The sequence below is a fragment of the Neolamprologus multifasciatus genome, chromosome 17 (genome assembly GCF_963576455.1).
Source record: "Neolamprologus multifasciatus chromosome 17, fNeoMul1.2, whole genome shotgun sequence".
Taxonomy (NCBI): Eukaryota; Metazoa; Chordata; class Actinopteri; order Cichliformes; family Cichlidae; genus Neolamprologus; species Neolamprologus multifasciatus.
In genome coordinates, this window is record NC_140455.1 from 2,855,492 (window position 1) to 2,880,158 (window position 24,667).

The 24,667-nt window shown below is 41.3% G+C and overlaps 1 protein-coding gene and 1 long non-coding RNA gene across 5 annotated transcripts in view; one reads left to right on the plus strand and one right to left on the minus strand.

The window, feature by feature from the left end:
• Positions 1-24,667, plus strand: part of LOC146498715 (uncharacterized) — a 74,869-nt gene that overhangs the window by 25,990 nt on the left and 24,212 nt on the right. The window lies entirely within an intron of this gene.
• LOC146498717 (uncharacterized) lies at positions 10,002-24,506 on the minus strand. 4 transcript variants are annotated; one of them, XM_085138263.1, is made up of 5 exons: positions 24,391-24,506; positions 17,160-18,217; positions 13,633-16,710; positions 13,452-13,512; positions 10,002-12,255 (listed from the first exon to the last, which is right to left on the minus strand). In XM_085138263.1, exons 2-5 carry the CDS (start codon positions 17,689-17,691, stop codon positions 12,216-12,218), a joined length of 3,711 nt encoding a protein of 1,236 aa, XP_084994389.1. In that variant the 5' UTR covers positions 17,692-18,217; positions 24,391-24,506; the 3' UTR covers positions 10,002-12,215. The 4 variants fall into 4 exon arrangements, with proteins under 4 accessions (XP_084994389.1, XP_084994387.1, XP_084994391.1 ...); XM_085138261.1 differs by having other exon boundaries at positions 24,280-24,423; XM_085138265.1 differs by lacking the exon at positions 24,391-24,506 and adding an exon at positions 22,940-23,042.

Here is a 24,667-nt window from a genome sequence, read left to right on the forward strand (position 1 = left end):
CAGTTATTAAACTGATTTGTATCACATTAGACTGCTGATTCAGTGTGAATGAATGATATTGTTTATGATGCATTATACTGCTGAGTTATAAGAAATACTGTTTTCAGAGAGTCAGGACTTTGCTTCTTCTGACAGTAGAGGAGACAGAGAGCACATCACCCCCACTGTTGTTGAAGGCAGACGAAATAGGGAGCCAAGGCCATAAGTCAGGCTCGCTGGGAGTTAGAAAGAATGTGAATGTTTAGGTTAGGTGGGGGCACTAGAGGCTATAAGAGTTTGAGTAACCCTCCACCAGTTTGAGATTTGCTGTGATGTTAACCACCAATGTTCCTTTAATGCAAATAGCCCTATAATTATCTACTAGTCACAAACACACTACAACAGTAAGACTCAATGATTACACATAGATGATTTAACTGCTTTAGGGACATTTTACTTTCTTTTGCACTCTGAAAGAGACAGAGGCTAATAGTTTTTAAATAGAGCACCACAAACAACAGGTATTCCTTTAGAAATAAACTTTTCTTGTGATACTTCTTAAACCACATATTCACACCTAGCCACAATAACACTGTATCGACCCCCTATAATTATCTAGTAGCCACACTCTGTAACAGTAAGACTCGATGATTACACAGAGGGGGTTACAGGTAGGGCCCCAACAGTCAGCAAAACAAGTCATAAAACAATAAAAGAGGCTTCCTTATCAAGAGCATCCCAGCACACACATCCCAACTGTAGTTCCATAGTTTCCACCTTTGTCTTTACAAACTGCTCTTTATATCTGCATCTCAGAGGCCGACTGAAACCTCTGTATCTATGAAGCGCCTTGAGGCGACTTTTGTTGTGATTTGGCACTATATAAATAAAATTGAATTGAATTGAAACCAAGTCCACCTATATAAAAACACCCCATCAGACACACAGTATTTTCCTCAGCACTTCACAACTGCTGCAACTATATCGTTTTAACTTTTTATTTTTTCAGATCCCAGACACAGCGATGTGAGGTAGTTAGCACACAGTTTGGACATGTAGAAAACATCGTTTGTTTGGAACACATCAGCAGAGAGGTAGAATTCATCGGTGTTCATGAGAGTTTCATTTAATCTAACCTCATTTTACGGATCTAAGTGGCTCCTCATCACTAGCCAATGCATCATTTTATTTAAATATCTGAATTTTCGGAATGAGGATCCAAGCGGGACACAGAGGCTGCTAGTTTTAATGCACCAGAATGCAAATAAATAAAAGCCTGACTATCCTGAGAGCCTAGCTGCAGCGACACCTTTCTTTCACATGGATGCCTGGATGTGCGTTGGAGCCGACTTTGCTACCCGCACAGAGCGTTTCTGACAGTCGGGCGCTGCTTATACAATAGAGAAAAGCAACAATACAGCGTGTTTCTCTGCTCCAAGAAATCCGAGGGCCTTTCACACAGTAAGCATGTCTGTTATACAGCGCATAAATGTCTGTGTTAGCGCTGATTATTCACACCCTGTTTAAAATGTGACACATATGTTATTCAAAAACATTTCCTCTAAATTTGCAAAGTTACTGATTTAAAAAAATATATTTTTGAATTTTTAATTGCATGACAAACATACAATAGACTCTTGAGCATATTTATACAGCTAATTTTACAATGGTATAACCGTGCTAAATAAAAGATGCCCAAGCACCAATGCACTCTAATGCAAACCTCTAAACTGTATGTTGATAAGTGCATGAAGTGTACCTCTACCTCTACAGCTGAAAACAGTCTGTATCCATACTTTGAGGATCTGCTGAATTGTTTTTAATGGCACTTTTTTTTTTGATGAACTGCAGATTCAATTCAATTCAATTCAATTTTATTTATATAGCGCCAAATCACAACAAAAGTCGCCTCAAGGCGCCTCATAGATACAGAGAAAAACCCAACAATCATATGACCCCCTATGAACAAGCACTTTGGTGACAGTGGGAAGGAAAAACTCCCTTTTAACAGGAAGAAACCTCCGGCAGAACCAGGCTCAGGGAGGGGCGGGGCCATCTGCTGTGATTGGTTGGGGTGAGAAAAGGAAGACAGGATAAAGACATGCTGTGGAAGAGAGACAGAGGTTAATAACAGATATGATTCAATGCAGAGAGGTCTGTTAACACATAGTGAGTGAGAAAGGTGACTGGAAAAGAAAAACTCAATGCATCATGGGAATCCCCGGCAGCCTACGTCTATTGCAGCATAACTAAGGGAGGATTCAGGGTCACCTGGTCCAGCCCTAACTATATGCTTTAGCAAAAAGGAAAGTTTGAAGCCTAATCTTGAAAGTAGAGATAGTGTCTGTCTCCTGAATCCAAACTGGAAGCTGGTTCCACAGAAGAGGGGCCTGAAAACTGAAGGCTCTGCCTCCCATTCTACTTTTAAATACTCTAGGAACAACAAGTAGGCCTGCAGAGCGGGAGCGAAGTGCTCTAATAGGGTGATATGGTACTACAAGGTCATTAAGATAAGATGGGGCCTGATTATTTAAGACCTTGTATGTGAGGAGCAGGATTTTGAATTCTGGATTTAACAGGAAGCCAAAACCGGAGAAATATGCTCTCTCTTTCTAGTCCCTGTCAGGACTGCAGCATTTTGGATTAGCTGAAGGCTTTTCAGTGAGTTTTTTGGACATCCTGATAATAATGAATTGCAGTAGTCCAGCCTGGAAGTAATAAATGCATGAACTAGTTTTTCAGCGTCACTTTGAGACAGGATATTTCTAATTTTAGAGATGTTGCACAAATGGAAGAACGCAGTCTTACATATTTGTTTAATATGTGCGTTGAAGGACATGTCCTGGTCAAAAATGACTCCAAGGTTCCTCACAGTGTTACTGGGGGCCAAGGTAATGCCATCCAGAGTAAGAATCTGGTTAGATACCATATTATTAAGATTTTCAGGGCCGAGTACAATAACCTCAGTTTGATCTGAATTAAGAAGCAGAAAGTTAGTGGCCATCCAGGTCTTTATGTCTTTAAGACATTCCTGCAGTTTAACTAATTGGTGTGTGTTATCTAGCTTCATGGACAGATAGAGCTGGGTGTCATCTGCATAGCAGTGTAAATGTATGCTATGTCTTCTAATGATGCTGCCTAAGGGAAGCATGTATAATGTAAACAGAATTGGTCCTAGCACTGAACCCTGTGGAACTCCATAATTAACCTCAGTGTGTTAAGAGGACTCTCCATTTACATGCACAAACTGGAGTCTATTAGATAGATATGATACAAGATAGATGATGATGAATTCCTCTTTATTGGAGAAACTGTCCCTAAGCTATTGTTGCTCATACTTACTGAGTTCCCTAGCTACTTCCTTACTATGTCAGTAAACGTTTTGAACAATAAAAGGTATGGTAGATTTAAAGACACATTTTAATTGAAGCAAAGGAAAAATTGGAATGAATTTTATGTGACTGTTCATATTAAATCCAACAATGAGTGAAAATCCAAAACCTGCTGCAATCCTTTGTATTAATGATCTCTCTCTCCCCTTCTATGTGTGTGTGTGTGTGTGAGTGTGTGTGTGAGTGAGCGTGTGTGTGTGTATGTGTGCGTGTGCTCGCAGAAGGAAGGTCATGGCTCCTGCTTTTTTTGAATGCATTTCCAATCAGTTTTTTTTGTTGTTGTTTTTTTTTACAAGAAGTGTAGCTCATACAATGGTATAAATGTATTCTTTTCAATACTTTAAAAATATGAAACTGAAGATTTTGAGTTCGTGCACATTGTGAAACAAGAATCTAAATATTTGTGTCACAATGATTTCTATAAAAACATGTTGTTTATGGGGATAATGTGACAAATCTTTTGTGTCCCTATTAATGATCAAAGGTAATTGAAGAGGAAGCTTGAACCTTGGCTCTGGACAAGTGGCAGCGCAGACATTTGCTAACGTGAAAGCATGTTTTATCATCATAAAGACTGTGAAATGAAGCATTGTTAAAGTGTGACTTCAGTAATGGATGACTTAAAACACCAAACTCTAATTTCAATGGTTTATTTTAAGTTTACAGAATATAACAACTGGTAAGACGATGTTATATGTATCCATTATCATGTATTCTACTTTGCTCTGTGGACTGTAAAATGTTTCATTGTATTCATGAAATAAACCAGACTTTCACTGTCTGCAGCAGGGGCGATTCTAGGATCAGAGCTTTGGGGGTGCTGAGCACCCAGAGAGCTGCCCAGCCAGGCAAGATAAACTTTACTCGTCACGATGAGACTTCTTCTCTGTCTCTGTCAGTCCCTGCATCCTTAAATGTCTCCATTTGTCCTGAGTTGTCTCTGAATCTCTCCTTGGTGCATTTTTCAATTCAATTTTATTTATATAGCGCCAAATCACAACAAATGTCGCCTCAAGGCGCTTCATAGATACAGAGAAAAGCCCAACAATCATATGACCCCCTATGAGCAAGCACTTTGGCGACAGTGGGAAGGAAAAACTCCCTTTTAACAGGAAGAAACCTCCGGCAGAACCAGGCTCAGGGAGGGGCGGCCATCTGCTGCGACCGGTTGGGGTGAGAGAAGGAAGACAGGATAAAGACATGCTGTGGAAGAGAGACAGAGATTAATAACAGATACGATTCAATACAGAGAGGTCTGTTAATACATAGTGAGTGAGAAAGGTGACTGGAAAGGAAAAACTCAATGCATCATGGGAATCCCCCGGCAGCCTACATCTATTGCAGCATAACTAAGGGAGGATTCAGGGTCACCTGGTCCAGCCCTAACTATATGCTTTAGCAAAAAGGAAGGTTTTAAGCCTAATCTTAAAAGTAGAGATAGTGTCTGTCTCCTGAATCCAAACTGGAAGCTGGTTCCACAGAAGAGGGGCCTGAAAACTGAAGGCTCTCCCTCCCATTCTACTTTTAAATACTCTAGGAACAACAAGTAGGCCTGCAGAGCGGGAGCGAAGTGCTCTAATAGGGTGATATGGTACTACAAGGTCATTAAGATAAGATGGGGCCTGATTATTTAAGACCTTGTATGTGAGGAGCAGGATTTTGAATTCAATTCTGGATTTAACAGGAAGCCAATGAAGGGAAGCCAAAACAGGAGAAATATGCTCTCTCCTTCTAGTCCCTGTCAGGACTCTTGCTGCAGCATTTTGGATTAACTGAAGGCTTTTCAGTGAGTTTTTTGGACATCCTGATAATAATGAATTGCAGTAGTCCAGCCTGGAAGTAATAAATGCATGAACTAGTTTTTCAGCGTCACTCTGAGACAGGATATTTCTAATTTTAGAGATGTTGCGCAAATGGAAGAACGCAGTCTTACATATTTGTTTAATATGTGCGTTGAAGGACATATCCTGGTCAAAAATGACTCCAAGGTTCCTCACAGTGTTACTGGAGGCCAAGGTAATGCCATCCAGAGTAAGAATCTGGTTAGATACCATATTTCTAAGCTTTTCAGCGCCGAGTACAATGACCTCAGTTTTATCTGAGTTAAGAAGCAGAAAGTTAGTGGCCATCCAAGTCTTTATGTCTTTAAGACATTCCTGCAGTTTAACTAATTGGTGTGTGTTATCTGGCTTCATGGACAGATAGAGCTGGGTGTCATCTGCATAGCAGTGAAAATGTATGCTATGTCTTCTAATGATGCTGCCTAGGGGAAGCATGTATAATGTAAACAGAATTGGTCCTAGCACCGAACCCTGTGGAACTCCATAATTAACCTCAGTGTGTGAAGAGGACTCTCCATTTACATGCACAAATTGGAGTCTATTAGATAGATATGATACAAACCACTGCAGTGCAATACCTGTAATACCTACAGCATGTTCTAATCGCTCTAATAGAATATTATGGTCAACAGTATCGAATGCTGCACTAAGGTCAAGAAGGACAAGCACAGAGATGAGTCCACTGTCAGAGGCCATAAGAAGATCATTTGTAACCTTCAATAAAGCTGTTTCTGTGCTGTGATGAGCTCTGAAACCTGACTGAAACTCTTCAAATAAACCATTCCTCTGCAGATGATCTGTTAGCTGTTTGACAACTACTCTTTCAAGGATTTTTGATATGAAAGGAAGGTTGGAGATTGGCCTATAATTAGCTAAGACTGCTGGGTCTAGAGATGGCTTTTTGAGTAAAGGTTTAACTGCAGCCACCTTGAAGGCCTGTGGTACATAGCCGATTATTAGAGATAGGTTGATCATATATAAGATCGAAGAATTAATCAATGGCAGGACTTCTTTGAGCAGTTTTGTAGGAATGGGGTCTAAAAGACACGTTGATGGTTTGGAGGAAGTAATTATTGAAGTTAACTCAGAAAGATCGATTGGAAAAAAAGAGTCTAACTTAACATCAATGGAACTAAGAGTAGCTGTAGATAATATTACATCTGTGGGATGATTATTGGTAATTTTTTCTCTAATGATAAAAATTTTATTTGTGAAGAAGTTCATGAAGTCATCACTAGTTAACGTTATTAACTAGTGATGACTAGTTTAAATGTTAACTAGTGATTAACATTTAAACCCCTGTTCCTCCCTGTCCTCATCGTCTGCTATCTTTGTCTCCGCTATCAGTCATAATTTTACCATCTCTGTGTAAGTCTGCAAATTTCTTTATTAAATCATAAGATTCTTATTTATTTATTATTATTTTTTTGCCTGTCCCGTTTGGCTCTTTTGTCATCAGAATTATTGTCTAAAGGCGAAGAAAGATGCCCAACGGATTTTCTTTACCAAATTGACCATCCCAGCTTTGCCGTAATGGTCCATTTGATTCACCTTTTATTCTTTATTTTATTTTCACTTGCTGAATACGGGACAGACTTGACTGGGGGAAAGAAAAGGGAGAAAGAAAGAGGGAAAGAAAAACAGTTGAGAAGAGGGACGGGGGAGAAGGGCAAAAAACAAAAACCAACAGAATAAGCAGAAAAAAAATACATATATCGATCACCTGGATCACCTGTTGAGAAAGAAAAAAAGAAAACAAGCAGAAGAAAACGAGAGTAATAGAATAAACAACATCACAATGATATATGGGAATATGACAGTAAATACTAAATATTAAACATTATTGTGCAGCGCGTAAGATCGACAGCGCACAGTGTGCTTTGAGGTAGGAGCCAAAAAGGGTGTAGTTTGTGTGTGTGATCACCCGTGTGTACACCTGTGAGCATGAGCGCGCTTGTTTTCTTAAAAGGTTCCCTCATGTAATGATCTGCTAGAGGGTGTGGGGGGGCCACAGCCCCGTCCTCCAGGGCATGAAGCAGGTATGGAGGAGATCAAAACTCCAGACATCCAGAGGCCCTCAGAACACAAGAGACCAAGGAAGACCAACAGAGGGGCAGCTGCGCCACTGTCCCAGAAAGAGCTGAGGAGAGTCCCAGATGAGGGGTCACTCAGCAGCCACGGAGCAGAAGCCAGGGGGGGTTGCAGTGACGTGCCCGTGAGCTCCGCCGGCAGCCAGCTGTGTGTTCAGTGTGACCGAGCCCCAGGTCGAGAGGCTGAAGGCACCCCACCTCCGAAGTGGCCCGAGCGAGCCCCAGGCTCCAGGCCCCGACAAGCAGCCACCAAGGAGTGAGCCGGTGTGTACCTGGACGCCCATCCCCGGACACAAAGAACCACCAACGCACCGATGTCTGAGGGAGTCCGCCCCCGGCAGGGGAAGTGGTGGGGGGAGATAGGCCTCCATACCTTGGAGGGCCTGAGATGTCCACAGAGAGGTGGCGTCTGATACCCAACCTGACATATAGACACAGACAAACGGGCACACACAGATACAAACATCCATTCCCACCCTCATGCTCTCATATGCACTTACTCCACACTCAACCAACGTGGAGACAGACACAAAGAGACGCTGTACACACAATCACACTCCCCAAGCGTACTCTAAGAACCGGGTCTAGGTACCCTTGCCCCTGGAGGGGGAAACTGCACCCAGACCCAGGTGGTGCTACCCTTTTCCCTGCGGTGGGGAGAAGCAGACCGCCCCGACTCCGCAGCAGCAGGGAGGCCCCACACTCCAGACCCCAGTCGGACGGCCAACTCCTCCTCCCGGCCCCCCTGCTCCAGCAGGCCGGAGAGAACGGGGGTGAGAGAAGACTCCTAACCTCCCTCCGCCCGCTCATTGTAGTGTTGATGTATGTGTGTTCTAAGGTGCATTTAAAACCCAGGAGGGCATGGAGCTACCTGCAGAATCATAAGATTCTTAAATTCATCAAGTCTCTCTGTGCCTGGGTCCTCGTCACAGAACATGACATCACTGTTTTGTACATTTTAACACAATTTAATCCCACATTTGTGAAAGAAAAGCAAAACACTTTTTTGAAAAGTCTGTAACAAAACCATCAAATCTGATAAAGGTTATTGAAATGCTGCAAAAGAAGAATGGATTGGAATAAAAAAATACATATCCTAACCTTAATTACTGGAGGAGAATAATGAATGATGCTCATAGTGAGTAAAAAGTAAACAGTGCATTTTTTGGATACATACAAAAACACTCCCAAAACAGCATAAATTATTACAAATAAATTATTACAAAATATTAATTTAATAAAAACTATAAAAATGGAGGCAACTTTGCCTGTGGTAGAATGTATACAATGTATGAAAAAATCGTTACTGCAGATGCTAATTTTACTAATTTAATAATACTAATTTTGTGTTGTAAGATTTATGACTTTCATGCTTTCATAGTGGTCCTTAGGAGAGCTTCACATTTTATCAGGTGGTACACACTGTAAAAAGTGTGAGAAACACTGAGAAGTGTATGTGTGCTTTTGGAAAACATTTAAAGCTGCTGTACAGAATCTTTGAAACAAGCTTAAAACATGTTTAGAATATAAACAGAGCATCTGCTTCTCTTTACAGCTCCTCACTCCACCAGGGCTGTTTGGCTCTTTCTGATAGTGTGCAAATGTGATGTATGTACTGCAGCAGTCATACAGACAACTGGACGGTCCAAAAGTTGGCCGACCTATTACTGGCTGAGGTTTTAGTAAAGTTGTGGCTGAACCACATACAAATATATCATTAATTTTAATCTCCCCGATCAATGATAATGTTATGTTGGAATGTTGTTAAAGAGGGTCAAAATGTTTCAACCCAGTTTGTTTTGCAGATTCTGTACAGCAGCTTTAATATAGGGAGGACACAACTTCCAGACTGTGAGAGTAAAATCAGGTTTTTTTCTCTTTGTCAGTTTAACAGTTTCTGTTGTGCCTGTCACTGTTCCCTGTCTGTTTTCTTACCTGGTTCTTCCTGACCTTGTACTTTCTCCTCACGTTCCCTCTTTCCTCTCTCCCTCTTTGGACTGACAATCATACACAAATAGATTGTATTCAATTAGATGAAAAATGATATTAATATGAAAAAATACTATTAAGATCACTAACAAAAAGTCCTCTCTCAGTGTACTTTCAACCAAAAGGCAAATAACCAAACCACATGAACATCTAATAAAAGATATAAATATTGAAACACTGATCCAACATTATTCTTGATTGATGGATCACTTGATCTTACACTTTTACCTGAATGTGGCTCCTTTTTTTGAAAAAACTTCCTTATATCCATTATGAACCTGTCTCTCTGCACACACGCACGCACACACACACGCACACACACACACACACACACACACACACACACACACACACACTCAACACTGCAGGTTACCTGGTGTAATGTTTTTCAGCTAAAAAGAAACATGGTCTGATAACTACCTAACTATATAAAGAGTAACTCTTTAAGGTTAAATGCAGCTAATATGTCCTGTTTTAAGCCAGACACTTACACCTCTGCTCCGCTGCTTCTCAGCCACTAGAGCGCTAGAGTCAGAGTTTTCTAATAAAGTTTTATTATTATGTTATCCATCCATCCATCCATTCACTTCCGCTTATCCTTTTCAGGGTCGCGGGGGGCACTGGAGCCTATCCCAGCTGTCATAGGGCGAGAGGCGGGGTACACCCTGGACAGGTCACCAGTCTATCGCAGGGCCAACACACAGGGACAGACAACCATTCGCACTCACATTCACTCGCACATTCACACCTAGTGGCAATTTGGATTATCCAATTAACCTATCCCCACAAGCTGCATGTCTTTGGACGGTGGGAGGAAGCCGGAGTACCCGGAGGGAACCCACGCAAACACGGGTAGAACATGCAAACTCCACACAGAAAGACCCCGGCCTGATGGTGGAACTGAACTCAGGACCTTCTTGCTGTGCGGCAACAGTGCTAACCACCGTGCCATTATTATTTTACACATTGATAAATTGATCATCTAACTATGATGCACAATTCTATAATTCATAATCTTAGATTTGCAGTATTTAACTTAATTTTTTGCACACCTCAAGGTCTTCTCAACCTTCAGACACTTGTCAGAGATCCCAAATAGGGATGAGAAATAGGGAGAGAACTGGAAAGTACCAAATTTTCTGAATCCGGCAGGGCGAGAAGGTCACCATTTGGGCAACTCGGTAGATGCTTCTCAGAAAATTGGACAGCCTTAACATATTTTGTCTATGCTTGAGTATTTCGAGGAACTATTTTTCTGCAAATTTGAAGTTGCATGTCCAATGTTCATTTAGTTTGGTTTTGACTGAAGAAGCAATAGTCTACAGCTTCAGTTTTTGACCCAACTGTAGAACCTCTGGAGAAAAGCAAAGTTTTAAAAGTTTATTTGAAGTTTATTGCAGTTCTACGAAAAAGTGCCCACAGGGTGTAGACAAATAAAGCATTATATTTACCACATAACCTGGTCATGTGCAGGTTACGGTGCAAGTTTTGGCTTTCCGATGCTGACGGTGGATCAAGGAGACCAGCGCATAGGCTGCAGGCCCGGATGTACTGTCTACATTGGCTGTCTCTCACCCTTTACCCACCCCTGTTCCTTGTCATGTGCTTCTTTGGTGTATTAAGAGTTTTTTCATGTGCTATGTGCAGAGGTGTTTTTTTCTGTTCTCAAACCGATCTCCCTATTGGAGCTCAGTCTGGGGGGAGTTATTTTTTTCTCCTTATCTTTCCTCATGTGGTGCATTTTTTGCGTGCAATAGGTCGGCAGCCTTAACATGAAATTTCTCACTCGTGGGACTAATAAAGGTATCTTATCTTAAAATGGGCTGGAACCGCTTCCTTTGCACCTGTCGTTTTTATTTTTTCTCCTTCTGGACTTGACAACTGGCCTGCAGAGTATGACCTCAAATTACATTACAGCAAAGCACAGACATGAAAACATGCTTTGGGGCTGTTTTCCTGTCTATCGCTATGTCCATGTCTATGGATTTTACATCCGTATTCTCTGCGATTATGCAAAGAATCTGCTGTATTTTTCAGATATTCCCTCTCACTATTAAAATAAAACTACAATAAAAATTAAGAGACTTTTCAGTTCTTTGTACGTGAGCAAACTAACAAATTCAGCAACAGATCAAGTACTTAATTCCCCAACCACAGGTGAGCAATACATGATGAAATAACAATCACACAAATAACAGCACCCATGTTTTTCTAGCAGAACATTGTAACAACTTTTATTCATTTCACCTGTCAGCGGTTTGAAACCTTCTGATGGGTTTAGGAATCACACAGGCACTGGGGAACATCACTTAAACAGAGTGAGCATAATACTGCATTTAAAATCCAGAGAAACAGACATTCGGAAGGCAAACAATTGTGAATCTATTAGCACCTCTTGTAATAAGGCTTTTTTTAATATATATATGCAGCTATTTTAAGTGGTGCATAGAATTTTCTGAGTAAAAAAAAAGCTTATAAATGAATAGATAAAAAAATTCAACAAACTATTTACAAAGTTTCAAGTATGAACAGAATTCAGAGCAAATCCAGTAAACAACTGCATGTTGGGTTTTCATACAGGCACTTCTGTTTCCAAAGAAAACAAAGAATAATGATTGTATACTGCTCAGAAAATAAGGGAACAAATCAGTTTTTGCTTAGAATTAGAATGGACCCATCAAAACGTTGATGACTTTAGTTTCCATCCCATTTCCAACTTTCTTTTCAAGATTGTCTGGTGTGCAACTTCAGTGTTCCTGTATTTGAGTGTATATAACACAGCAAGTACAACACATAAAATGCTGAACATCTTATAGTTTTATATGTAACGTCACTTTGTTTTACACAAGTGCTTTATTAAATCAAACACAGAACCAGTCATAACAAAAACAACAGAAAGCCTCTTTGGCTGAGCGTTTTTCCCTTCAGTGGTGAGGTCTTGGAGAGTTGAACCTTTTCCTTGGTCTGCACACAGTGAAACACAGGACACACCTCAGAAAACCTGGTCATACTGTACACTGCATTGCTTTGACTTTGAAAACAAAACAGCAAGTTATCAATGACTCTTTAGTCAAGCTCTGTTGTGAAGCCTCAAGCTAAGCATATTCACGTGTTATCTTAGCTATCTAAAACCAGACATAACAAGCCCAGACCACAATTTTCACGTTCATGGCCTCATTCAACCTGTAAACTGACTAATACTAGTGATTTTACATGGATATTAAATTTGTTAAATAAACCTTTTGGACTTGAGCATGAGTTAAAAAAGCAGTGTCAAATTCAGCAGCAGATCAAATACTCAGAGTCCGGAGCCAAGGTAGTTTTCCCATATGTCGAAACAACTACAAGTTAGGGCTGTTCGATATAACGATATATGACAACATAAAAACGTCTATAGTTTCATTTTATGCTATCGTTTGTTTCGTGGTGTCGCAAAATAAACTGTTTACGGCAATATTTTTTCATTAATATATATTAATTTATTAAAGTTCTCTCTTTCTCTTATATTTAATATAACCAAACTACAGACAGACAAGCGTTTGTTTTTATGCGTTGTCGTTAGCAACAATGACGGTAAAACCACCGCGTGTCCGCTTGTTCCACATAAACCTTTCACAATAAAGCTCAAGATCCTGTTGAGACTTTTCAAAATAAATGGAATCACGTGAAAGATGCAGATTATTTACGGCTGAGAAGCAAAAAAGAGCCACCAGGTGCTAAAAAATAAACCTTAGACTCAAACGTTAGAACAGGCTTTTCCCCGCAGCACGCCGTGTAATAAATACTCACAAAGAAAACTTATGTCAACTTATGTCTAAAAATGTATCGTTTCATGCATCGGTTAAAACACTCGACTCCAGCTACATGACGCGCAGCTGGAAACACTTCACGCAAGTCGAGCTGCCTGAGATTCACAGAATTTACAGAAAATGTAACATTTTTGTGATTTATATCGTTATCGGGACGATAGATGTCTTATATCGGGATATTAAGACATCTATATATATGAGATTTTGGTCATATCGCACAGCCCTACTACAAGTTACTTCTCTCTGCTGGCCAATGGAAAGTTAGAGGGATCTCCGTATTGGTTTTACTGCTCATACCTGGAGGCTTGACCAATCTTTTATATGCAGTCGATATTAAATGTTGAGAATCACCTTTTGTCGGCCATGACGCTCGTTTCATTCTTCCACTTGTAGCCTTTGCTCAGGGGAAATCCTACATTTAGAAACATGCAGTCAAGATCAAACACATTTAAAATAACAATTTGGAACTTGACTATTATTAATATATGAATCAAATCAATTAAAACATTTTAGAGACTTCAAAAGTACACACTTTGCACTAATGGAGCGTCCTGATGTCTGGCCTTCATTATCTGTATGGCTTCATCCTTGGGCCTCTTCATCAGAGGAGGTACAGACTCATAGGAGCTGTGTCTCCGTTTGTGTGGCTTGTCACGTTGACTTGGTCCAGCTCTGGCTTCCCTTAGCGACTCGTAACTTTTCCTTGGTCTCAGGTTACTCTCCAGACTACTCTTTCGGTCTCTCCTGGTTGGGACAAAGCTCTTTCGCCAGTCACTGAACACTTGTTCCTTTGCTGATGACTGCATGGATGTGGAAGATGACGAGCCCTTTGTAGGAGTGCGAGACTGATGTAATGTTGAAGAGTTTCTGTCAGAGTGAGATTGCTGTAGTTTGGATGAGGACGAGCAGTGCCTGGAACTAGATGAGCTATGCGCAGACCTAGACAATGGTTCTGTATGGTGTGCATCACTTATAGGCTTTGGGTTGGATACAAGCTTTCCTTTAGCCCCTTGTTGTTTCTTCTTTTTAGAGTCAGTCTTGCTGGTTCCTGTGGGGGTCTCTGGAGTTGCCTGGGATTCATTTTTGCCTCGCCTTTGGACTGTAGACTGTTTTAGAAGTTTAAGGGAATCACTAGATGAAGAAGACTTCTGAACAACAAAGCGAGGAATCACAGGGGTCATAGTGGAGTCATCCTCGCTATCAGAACAGGATGGACTAGTTTGTGCATAAATTAAGGTATCATCGCTGTCCTCAGTTTGAGATGAGAGAACTCTAGTCTTTCTCTTCTGCTTCTTCAGGTCTCGTTTAACCTTCCTGTCCATTGTTTTTGATGTCATATCTCCACTGGCCTTTTGTTCAACATGCTGATGGCAAATGGAGCCCATTCCCTTGTCCGCAGACTGGGGGTTCTTGCGTCGGTGGTCCATGAATGGTGGACTGGTTTGTATATAAATCAAAGTATCATCGCTGTCCTCCGTTTCTGACGAGAGAACTCTAGTCTCTCTTTCCTTGTTGTTAAGGTGTTTTTCTACTTCTCTTTGCACCATTTCTGAGGTTTGCCTTTGTGCCTTTTGTTGAACGTGGTGAGAGTGAGCTTTAGTGATGTCTACCTCCGTGTCCACAGACTGCTTCTCAGAGCGGTTCTTTGATGATAAATTGATTTGGGTGTTTTGGCTGACATGAAGACTATTTTGTGCATCATCACGATGTTGTTCCGTGATTTTTGAAGTAGTCTGTCTGTTGTCGTTTTGTTGAACACGATCAGGACGCACTTTAACTTTAATCAGTTTTCTCTTCTTTATACTATCTGATTGGCTAAAGGTTACATCCTGTTTCTTTTCTTTTATCTGTGTTTGCTGAGGTTTGGACTGATGCTGGGACTTTGGTGAATCTGCACAAGGCATACTCGGCTCTCTGCTGTTTGCTTTAGGACTTCCCTTCTTTTCAATATCCCTCACTTGTTCTCCACATGAAGAACTGCCTCCACTCATTGACTCAGAGAATGCACCTTTCCTCTTTACCTGTCTGTTGCTTTGTTTTTCTTCATCATCACTGTCAAATATTACTATAACAGCAGGATCATCTGAAATGCTTCGTGCTTTTCTACCATGGTGAGATCCAGTATTATTACGCGTTTTTGTCCTATTTGGAAGGTCAGGGTTCCCACTCTGAATCACTTCGTCACAACATCCGGACAAATCTATAGATGTAAGTCCATTGGTTTGACAGTTTCCTTCCACAGTTTCAGGAGAAGGTTTCTTCAGTTGATTAAGCCTGGCAGCTCCACTGTTCCCTGTGCGTGTAGAGAATAATCTCTTTGTTTTTGTCTCTGGACAGCTTTGGACACCTTCATCCTCGGTGTCAGAATCAAGGTTGATGATGTCATCCTTTTCTGAAGACTTGCTTCTGTTCCCCGTTTGACTTGGTTGTAAATTTGCCATCTCATGGTCTTCATTTTCTTTTTCAGAACCAGAGTCATTTTTCTCTGCTGACGCAGGCGCTGACAGGTTATTTAACAACTGTTTGGACACTGTCAGATAGTTACGTCCTGAATCAGAAGAGTAATCGCAACTATCGTCAGTTTCACAACTGTCATCAGGATCACTATGTGACTCCCTATTTTGTGGACTCTGAGCTTTAGTCTCAGTTGTGCTCCAGGAAGAAGGCACCATGAAGGACTGTTGCATTGTCTCTCTAGATTGTATGACTTTTGCTAGATGAGAAGGTGTTTCAAAAACCTCCATCACAGAAAAAGCAGAAGCTGGCACATGGTTTGGAACAGATCCGGGTACCTCACAGACAGCTGGATTTGTGTCACTTTGTTTTACCTGGTCTTCATGCTCACCATCATGCTGTGAAACAGTTTCTGGGTCAGCCTGGCCTTCGTCTGCTGGTTCCCATTTAACATCTAATACGCTAATAGGCATAACAAGCCAATCATCGTCCTCATCAGTCTCCTCTAGATCTTGTGCATCAGAAAGGGGGCTCAAAGAGCAGCTTGCTTGCCAATCTAAATGTTTCTCACTGTCACATTTAGGACATAAGAAACGTTCAAACCCATCCTCAGTTTCAACAAAACATGGACAAGAGCAATCTTGTGCTATGCCAAGTGTTTGGTTCTTTGGAAACTCGGCCTGACTCTGCACACGTCCAAACTGCGTATTACTGGCTTCAGACACTTCAGATGAAGGTGAAGGCATCTCCTCGTCATTATTATCAACTTCTGGATTCTCATCTTCACTTATATCTTCATATGAAGGGTCCTCAAACCTTACTTCCTCTTGGTTTGTGTTTAAAAGATGCATGTCTGGCTTTGATGAACCCTGTTCATATTCTGGATCATTTCTAACTGCAGCAGAGAATGTATCTGCACCTTCAGGTCTAGATGGAGGGGTCTGTTTGTTTACATTTTGATCTTGATCTCCAGTGCCTTCGGTTTCTTTGAGTCTCTCACGCTCTCCTTGTGAGGAACTGCAGCTGACCGTTAATCCTGGGCACTTCTCAGTCTCTTCTGGCACGGTGACTCCAGAAACTGCTGTCACAGTCACTGGATGCTCTGCCTCATTATTTATGCAAGTGGGAGCAACGTCCAAGACGACACGTTGATAATCTGTGGATGTAAAGAGATGAAAGTTACCCATGAAATGTCTTGATGCATGCTCAATCACCCAGATAAGTAAATCCCTAAAAGTTGATTCTGTCCATCTGGACGTAGCGTTTTCAGTGGGAGAAACGTTTCATCCAACTGACTTCTTCAGTCTGAGCTGACTGCAGGTTTCCCCAATCTTATAAACAGTACATTTGCATAATGACTGACACTAGCAGCACCGAAGGAACAATGGGCTAGGGGGTCAGTTCCTTGATCATTAAGATTGGGGAAACCTGCAGTCACAAAACGTTTCTCCTACTGAAAACGCTACGTCCAGATGGACAGAATCAACTTTTGGGGGTTTCCCATGAAACAAGGTCATGTTTTCATACTGGTAAAATTTACACTGGAATACTTCTCAACATTTTTATGAACATGTCTTGAGCTGTCAACAGCAGAGTTTAGTGTACCTGCTACATGTGTCTCTGATGCAGATATATCACATGTCTCTTTAGACGTGGGAGAGAACTCAGTTCCTTTGCTTTCCTTCACTTCATCTTCTTGTCCAGTTGCAGTAGTGCACTGCTCAGAAAGAACAGGGCTGGAACTTTGCCGCTCATTATAATATAGTAACTCAACCTCTTTCTCGATAAAGTCTGATATTTCATCATCTGTCATCTTTTTGGTTTTTTCAGCTTCCAAGACTTCACCTTCGGTTGGCTGATTCCTGAGAGAAGAAGGGGAGAGCTCCTGAGAAGGGGTGGAAACATTTCCTTCTGAATGATCTAGGATTTGTTTCTTCTGCTCACAAACTCGGGGGAGGATACTTCCCACTTCCTGATTCTCAAAACATTTTTCCTCTGAAAAATCATCAACATTAGGTTCAATCTTGGAAGATTTGAAATTAGCAGATTCCTCTTTTGGAGAGATGCAAGATAATGGGGATGATGTGGAGGCGTTGTTCTCAGGTACAGAAGAAGACTGATCTTGTAAAGAAAACATTTGGGCTCTCTCTCTATGAAGTGGAGCAGCCCTTGCTTCAGCCCAGCATTGTATATTAGAGACTTTTAGGAAAAGTTAAGTTAAAGTCTCAGTTAAAAATTCCACAAGCTGTCCACTTTTGTTAGAAGGCTGTCTTATGAAGTTCTCAAGGGAAGATATTCCTTTGTGTTAAACAAGGACATGTGCTGATGAACTCAAGCCAGTATTTCTTTTTGTTTGATTGTCACTGCTATACACACTAAATGCAAAATCCTTGGGTTTGGGGTGCTGTAATTCAGTGCACAATTGTGATTTTTGAAGACAGTGTATTCCATGGAATTTTGGTGGGATTGTGCACTGCTTTCTTGACAGCAAGTCACTTCTGATTTTTCAAGATGCAGAAAGGCTACCCTGATCTGAGTTCCAATTGTCAGGAGAACCAGGCTGTCCTGAGGTCCTGAGACTTCCTTGACTGTTGGAACATTCAGAAAGTATTGCCTGAAGAGCAGTCTTTCAAACGATGACTTCGGTTAAGTAGTCCCCTTGTCTAGGAAACAAGACAAATAAATGAAAGTGAAAATTAAAAATCTGCATACATTTAACAATAGACCATTTTTAAAAAACATTTTTGATCTATGAAGCTGAAATTTTACAGCAATCATGATACATGTCCAAACTGTGCACCATAAAATTAAATCAGAAATGACTGAGCAGAAGGTCCACAATGTTCTGAGAAGGAACAAACGTGATCCAGCTGTGTGTAGCACAGACAATCCCTTTAACCCTTCATTCATCGTGTTCAGTGTGCACACTTACGATACAGGAGGCAGAGCACTTTGTGCAGAGCGGATAAACTTGGAATCCTGGGAAGTTTTCCAGCGGCAGCGAGCAAAGCACAGCACAAGCACGCCAGCGAGGAGTCCTCGTGCCTGCTGCTGTGCACTGTGACGTACCTTCGCACAACCAATTGAGACTAAAACTACAGTCTCACTAAGTTCAAGCATGCAACATAAAAAAAACATTCTGTGCAGTTCAATGAACTTTATGACACAAGTTTCCCTCCAAGCTGTTGAGTAAGTCATTCCATTCAACAGCTCTGGGGATCTTGGAAGGAAAGCAGTGTTGTGGAAACAAAACAATCTGGTACATAGCCTCTTTTTCATTAGTACCTACTTGTATCAACTCGCCACGATTTGCCACAATATTTAGAGTCAGACTGCGTGCCCTCGATTGGCTGATCAGTGGCGTCATTCAATGAGTCATGAGAAAGTCTTACTTATGCAAATCTCAACTGCCATTTTTGAAACCTGGCAATGAGGGAAAATGGCTACAAAAAAAGCAAAAAAACAAAACACAAAAACAACGACATGGTCCCCCACCGGGTATATCGTTGCCTCGACGTCCACCTTTGTTGTAGGGTTCATGTCACATACTAATTACGTCATTGGACACTTGGCCGCATTGCTATAACAACAAACATGCATGTTGGGTGATTGTAATGGAAAACCAGTCGATCTGAGTTTAGTCGTGGCGAGCTGATCTTAGTAAGTACTAGTGAAAAAAGCAGCTATAGAGCGGGCACAAAAAAATGACGTACAAGCAGAGCGCAGCAGCCAGCGCAGAGCATGCCGTGTCTTATGTGAAAGGGCCTTCAGAATTCTCAGACGATGCTATAATTCCTCCCTGCCTAAGGATAGAAACTAAAACTTTATTAAAAAATATTATAAAGACACTGAGATACTTTACTAACGCTGAACCTCCCAGAAACTCTCTGGAACTATCTGTGGTGGTCATACTGACGAATTTCCTGCAACAACAGCAGTAATGGCAAGAAAAACTCATTTTGGACGAAGTTGTTAATTCTGATGTAGTTTCAATTTTATAAAATAAAGAGAACCAAAATTTCACAAAAAGGTATTTAAGGTTCAGTTTTAAGGGTTTTGTTAGCTTAAAAATGTTGATTATTCAGGGCTCGCAAAGTTTCAAAATCCCTGGTAGCCCTTCGGGCAGGGACTCTTCAGTTTTTGGTAGCCCAAAATAAATTTAAGTAGCCCGAATAGAAAAAGAGCAATTTTTTGATTGATGTTTTGTTTCCTGCTTTGTTTCCTTTACAACATTATACATCAAAGTATAATATTGTAACGGAAACAAAACATTGTATAATAATTACAATCATCAACTCAAATACTTGGTTCTAATTGAACAGAAATTTCTATGAACTTGTAAGAACTGTGTAGAACATGAATCAGTCTGTGTCAGATCCTGAATTTGAAATTTCCACTGAAGTCACGGGTAAGAGGCAAGTGGAACCAAGATCGAGGCTTTTTGCTTTTTGAAGTTTGCAAAGACTGCTACATTGTGCCAGTGGTAGTTCACTCTTTGCAACATAGTACGCTATTCTAAACAGATTTTTCAGGTTTATTTTTAGTATGTTATTTGCAATTGGTGTTTGTTCTGGGAAAGATATTGCAGACTGAGCAATAATGCATTTCTTGCATTTCTCATGGGCTCTAATGGGGGCCTTTCTTAAAATGACTGGTCCCAGTAACAAAGGCGCTTGTCGACTCAGAAATCGAGGGAAAACCAACAACACACCCGGCAGAACATTATGTTATTTACACAGGTGCACATAAGTGGTCCGCATGTGCGCATTCGCTGTCAAAATAAAAGACGCGCACCAGATAAGAAGTTGCAACGAGCGTTTGCGTCCATATAAAAAGCTGTTTTTGTCCACTAGAGTGGGATTTTCACGGCACATTCTGCACCACATCTCTGTGCGTTCATCATTTGTTTGAAGCCAGCTCACCTCCTGCAACCACTTTTCCGAGAATACGCGCTTCTTTTGTGGTTCGGACTCCTTCTAACATTTCTTTGGAGGTGGAGGAAAACCAAAGTAACTGCTTAAAGGAGCTTCTTTGACATCTTTAAGAGTTCTAAACAAATGTCTGTCCTCCTCCAGAAAATCTTATGTACGCAAACATGCGTTGCAACTTCTTATCTTGTGCACGTTTTTTATTTTGACAGCGAATGCGAACCTGCGGTAGGGCTGCTCGATTATGGCAAAAATGATAATTGTGATTATTTTCACTGAAATTGAGATCTCGATTATTTGACGATATTTATTTAACAATAACAATGTATTGAATAATGACTTTAAAGATTGTCAAAAAATAAAAAACCCATAATGTCTCCACACCACTGAAGGTTTTTTGGTCTTTTCAACCAACGGCAGTCACTCTCCTCTCCAAATAACTTCTGCTTAGCTTTCCGAGCTTCCCTCGGGTCCTCTTAATTGTTGTGACGCGTGTTCGAAACGCAGAGAGGTGCGCTCGATTTGCCACACGGAGGAGCGCGAGAGTAAAGCACGAGGGAGATGCTAATAATCGGCTCAGTCATTTTTAATGATCGTTGAAAGCCCAGATCGTAATTTAGATTAAAATTCGATTAATTGAGCAGCCCTAACCTGCGGACCACTTATGTGCAGCCCTGGTTATTTAGCTCGTCATATTGCAGCCACAGAAATTCTTTTGTCCATGAAACCATAAAGCTGCACTTTCTTTTTGCCTTATAGTCTGATTTGTCATAACTTTTCCGTTTTGTGGTAAGCTTTTCTTTGGCTGTCACTTCTTCACCCTGACCTGTCTTATTTGGCTCAGCAGAACTAAAATATATATCCTGCTGCTTTTACACACGCACTCACATAACGCTCAGCGATTCTCTGCGCGATCAACCTCTCACATGTTTAAGCTGCGGGAGATTTCACTTGTCATGTTTGCATAGTAAGCTAACGATTGATAAGATGATGTCAGAGGAATTGGTGCGCAAATTATCGTCACTCACCAATCAGTGCTGTCGCTCTCTATACACAGTTCGCGCGATTGCAAAGTGAAAGCAAAAAACAAGCGCAAATTCAAACGCGATTTCAATATGTCACATATTGACAGTGGCTCACCGACACCAATGACATAATTATCCAGCTACATTTCCGAAAGAATGCAAAAGCATTGACATATATTTTTCCTTCCTACGATAGCCCGACGGGCAGGGCAGAGATAGATTTTGGTAGCCCGACTGGAAAAATCGCTAATCGGACGTGGGGCTAGCGATTTTGCGAGCCCTGTTATTTCATTACAGACTAATATTAAATATATATTCAAATTCATGAATCTGCAAATGATGCAACAAACAACAACTAACCCATCTAAGTAATTTAACTACAGTAGAACAACAAAGTTATGGAAAAGTTCAAAATTAATTTCAGATAATGTGTATTTGTTAAACTAAGATGGATCGAAGACAATCACCAGGACACTGTACAGGAAGAGACTGTGAGAATGCAGAGCAAGAAAAACTACACTTCTGCAGAAGAAACACCTTCAAGCCAGACTAAAGTATCCTAAGGATAACTTGGGAGAAAGATTCTACACACTGGTAGCCCTTCCTTTCTCACGTGAGATGAAACTAGAGCTCTTTGGACATGGAGACAGTGCTCATGTTTAAGAAGGGAGAGGCATACAACCCAAAGGCAGTTGGTAGAGATGTGGAATGAATACCAAAAGGATCAAAGCAAAAATGCTGCACAAGATGATTCTGAATTAGCACTCTGCAGGCACCGACCGCTTTGAGTGGTAGAGACTGGCGCTACAACCACACTAGCCTGGATAAATGTGAAAACGGCGTTTTTGCCTCCGCGTCCACACTAGCATTTTCAGTCGTTTTCACGGAGTTGAAACGGCTGAAAACACTTACGTTCCAGTCCTGCCCATGCGTGAAGCGCAAGAAGATTCGACCTGCCTCATTTCCGTCTGCCGTTTATTTACTTGTTGAAATGTGGCGGCAAAATGTAGAGGAAAAGCGGCAAGCTTTCTAAATGGACTAACAATGAGTTGGAGTTGTTGCTGCGAGTAACACAAAAGTACAAAGTTGCAAAAGCGATTGAGAATGAAAGAATTTGAAGAAAAGCTATCTGGAGCATGTACAGACTGATATTAATCTTTAACAGGGCTGTCAGAACTGAGAGCAAACAAAACAACTGCTGTTTAATGCCCTCCACTATCTTTGTTTAATTGGTCACATGACTGCATGATATGACAAACATGTGTCATTGTTTTCGAAAGTCTCTGTTTGTGCTGTCCACACTGCGACGTGGAAGCACTGTTTTCAAATGTGTGTGTTTTCAAAACGCTGCGTTTTCCTTGAGCAAAAATGCCGTCTCAGTGTGGACAGGAGGCCAAAACGGAGAGAAAACGATGTGGTTTCAAACGAAAACGCATTAGTGTGTACACTTTTCTGTCAGACAGAGGGAGGACAGGGGTGTTTACCCACTCAAGATGCCCTGCTGTGCCGGGAACAAGCGTACAACAACAAAAGTCAGTCACATTTATTTATATAGCACATTGCTGCTGACTCAATCGCTGCAGCAAGCAGTCAGAACAAGCAGTAAAGCAGTACTAGAACAAGTAGTCAGAACTCATTCTGCTTTAAAAGCCAAGGAATAAATGTGGGTTTTCAAACATGTTTTGAAAGTGCCTAATGTTGGGGAGGTCCTGATGTGAAGAGGCAGTTTGTTTCACAGTTTAGGAGCAGTCACAGCAAAGGCCGACCTCCTCTGTGCTTTGGCAGTCTGCAGATGATATTGAAAGATCTACCAGTTCAAAAGATCAGAAAGGTCTGAGGGTGCTAACCAATGTAGCTGCAGTCAGCTAACAGACGACAGACTGACACGTATTACAAAAGTCGAGGAAAGATCAAATGAAAGCATGGATCGCTCTCTAAGTCTCTGAAACAGAGGAATGGCTTTACTTTTGCAAGTAGATGGAAAGCAAAGACAATAGATTTGATTACAGCCTCAAAGATTTTAAAAAAGTAGCACATCCAGTGACCGTAGTTACAATTTTCAATGTTTAACACTATGTCTGTGAAGGTTCTCAGTCATCCAGGTCATTGTAGTCAAACACTGTTTCTCTTAGGCCTTCTATACATTATAACTTCCCTCTCCTCCGCAGCTGGCTCAAGGACCAACAACAGCAACAACAGCCGTCCACTGACCAGCACAGACTTCCTACACTGCCTCCATCTGACAGCAAAGGAACAATACAGCGAACCACCAGTAAAACAACAGGGGCAGCAGGCAACAGAGCTAACTAGCAGTAGCTATCTAACCCAATTCAGCATAGGTGTTCTTTATCGAGGTGAAGAGTGCAAGAACTGAGGGATGATGCCACGAGCGGGAGCCACATAAGTCATCGTAGCTGTGGGGTTTCAGCCAGGGCACCCCGAAGCGTGATCACATGTGAAGTGGGTCGACTAAAGGGGAACCGTGAGTACGTTCGGGAACCATTTGAGTTAAACTGGTTACCAGGAACCCAGCTCTTGACTTTCGCATTTCACATGCTCAAGAACAAAGACGTTGGCTCAACCTACCTACGCTAACGTTAACGTCCCGTTATATTTTTAACTGAGACTAGCTTCTTCTTCTTCTTTTTAAAGAAAACGCGCTAGTCACGCTGCGTCACATACAAACAGAGGCGTGTTATGTCTTTTGAACAGTAATTAAAAGGTTATAAAAAAAAAAAAACACGTCGAGGTGCTCACGTCACTCATCCTTACCGCGTTTTTCACAATGCAGTTCTCATCGTCTTTGAAGCGTGCACACAAAACAATGCAACGGATGAAAGATCAAATTCAATGATGATGCTTGCTACCAGCAAACTTACGTACCACAGTAAATAAGTTCTTAAATCTTGGTCCCGTTAAACATTCTTCTTCCGTTTCTTTTCGTTTTCTTCGGACGTTAATGGCGAGTGGAGAACCGACTGACATGCGCATTAGCGCCACCTACGGGAAGGGCGTGTGGATTGAGTACAGCGTGCGGTGGGGAATATAACTAATTCTCGTCTCTCTTCCACATACTTTGTGCAATTGGTCCATACATGTTTAACGCTTTCTGGTGTATTACGTTAAAGACAGAGACCTGTTGGGTGTTTTGCTTTTTTAT

What these genes read in the sequence shown, in the direction of transcription:
- LOC146498717 (XM_085138263.1), bottom strand. Translation starts at nt 17,691, where the DNA reads ATGTTTTCTTTACAAGATCAGTCTTCTTCTGTACCTGAGAACAACGCC. An exon ending in GGACGCTCCATTAGTGCAAA is followed by an intron (nt 13,513 to 13,632) that starts GTGTGTACTTTT and finishes TTCTAAATGTAG; the next exon opens with GATTTCCCCTGAGCAAAGGC. An exon ending in AGCGTCATGGCCGACAAAAG is followed by an intron (nt 12,256 to 13,451) that starts GTGATTCTCAAC and finishes CACTGTGTGCAG; the next exon opens with ACCAAGGAAAAGGTTCAACT.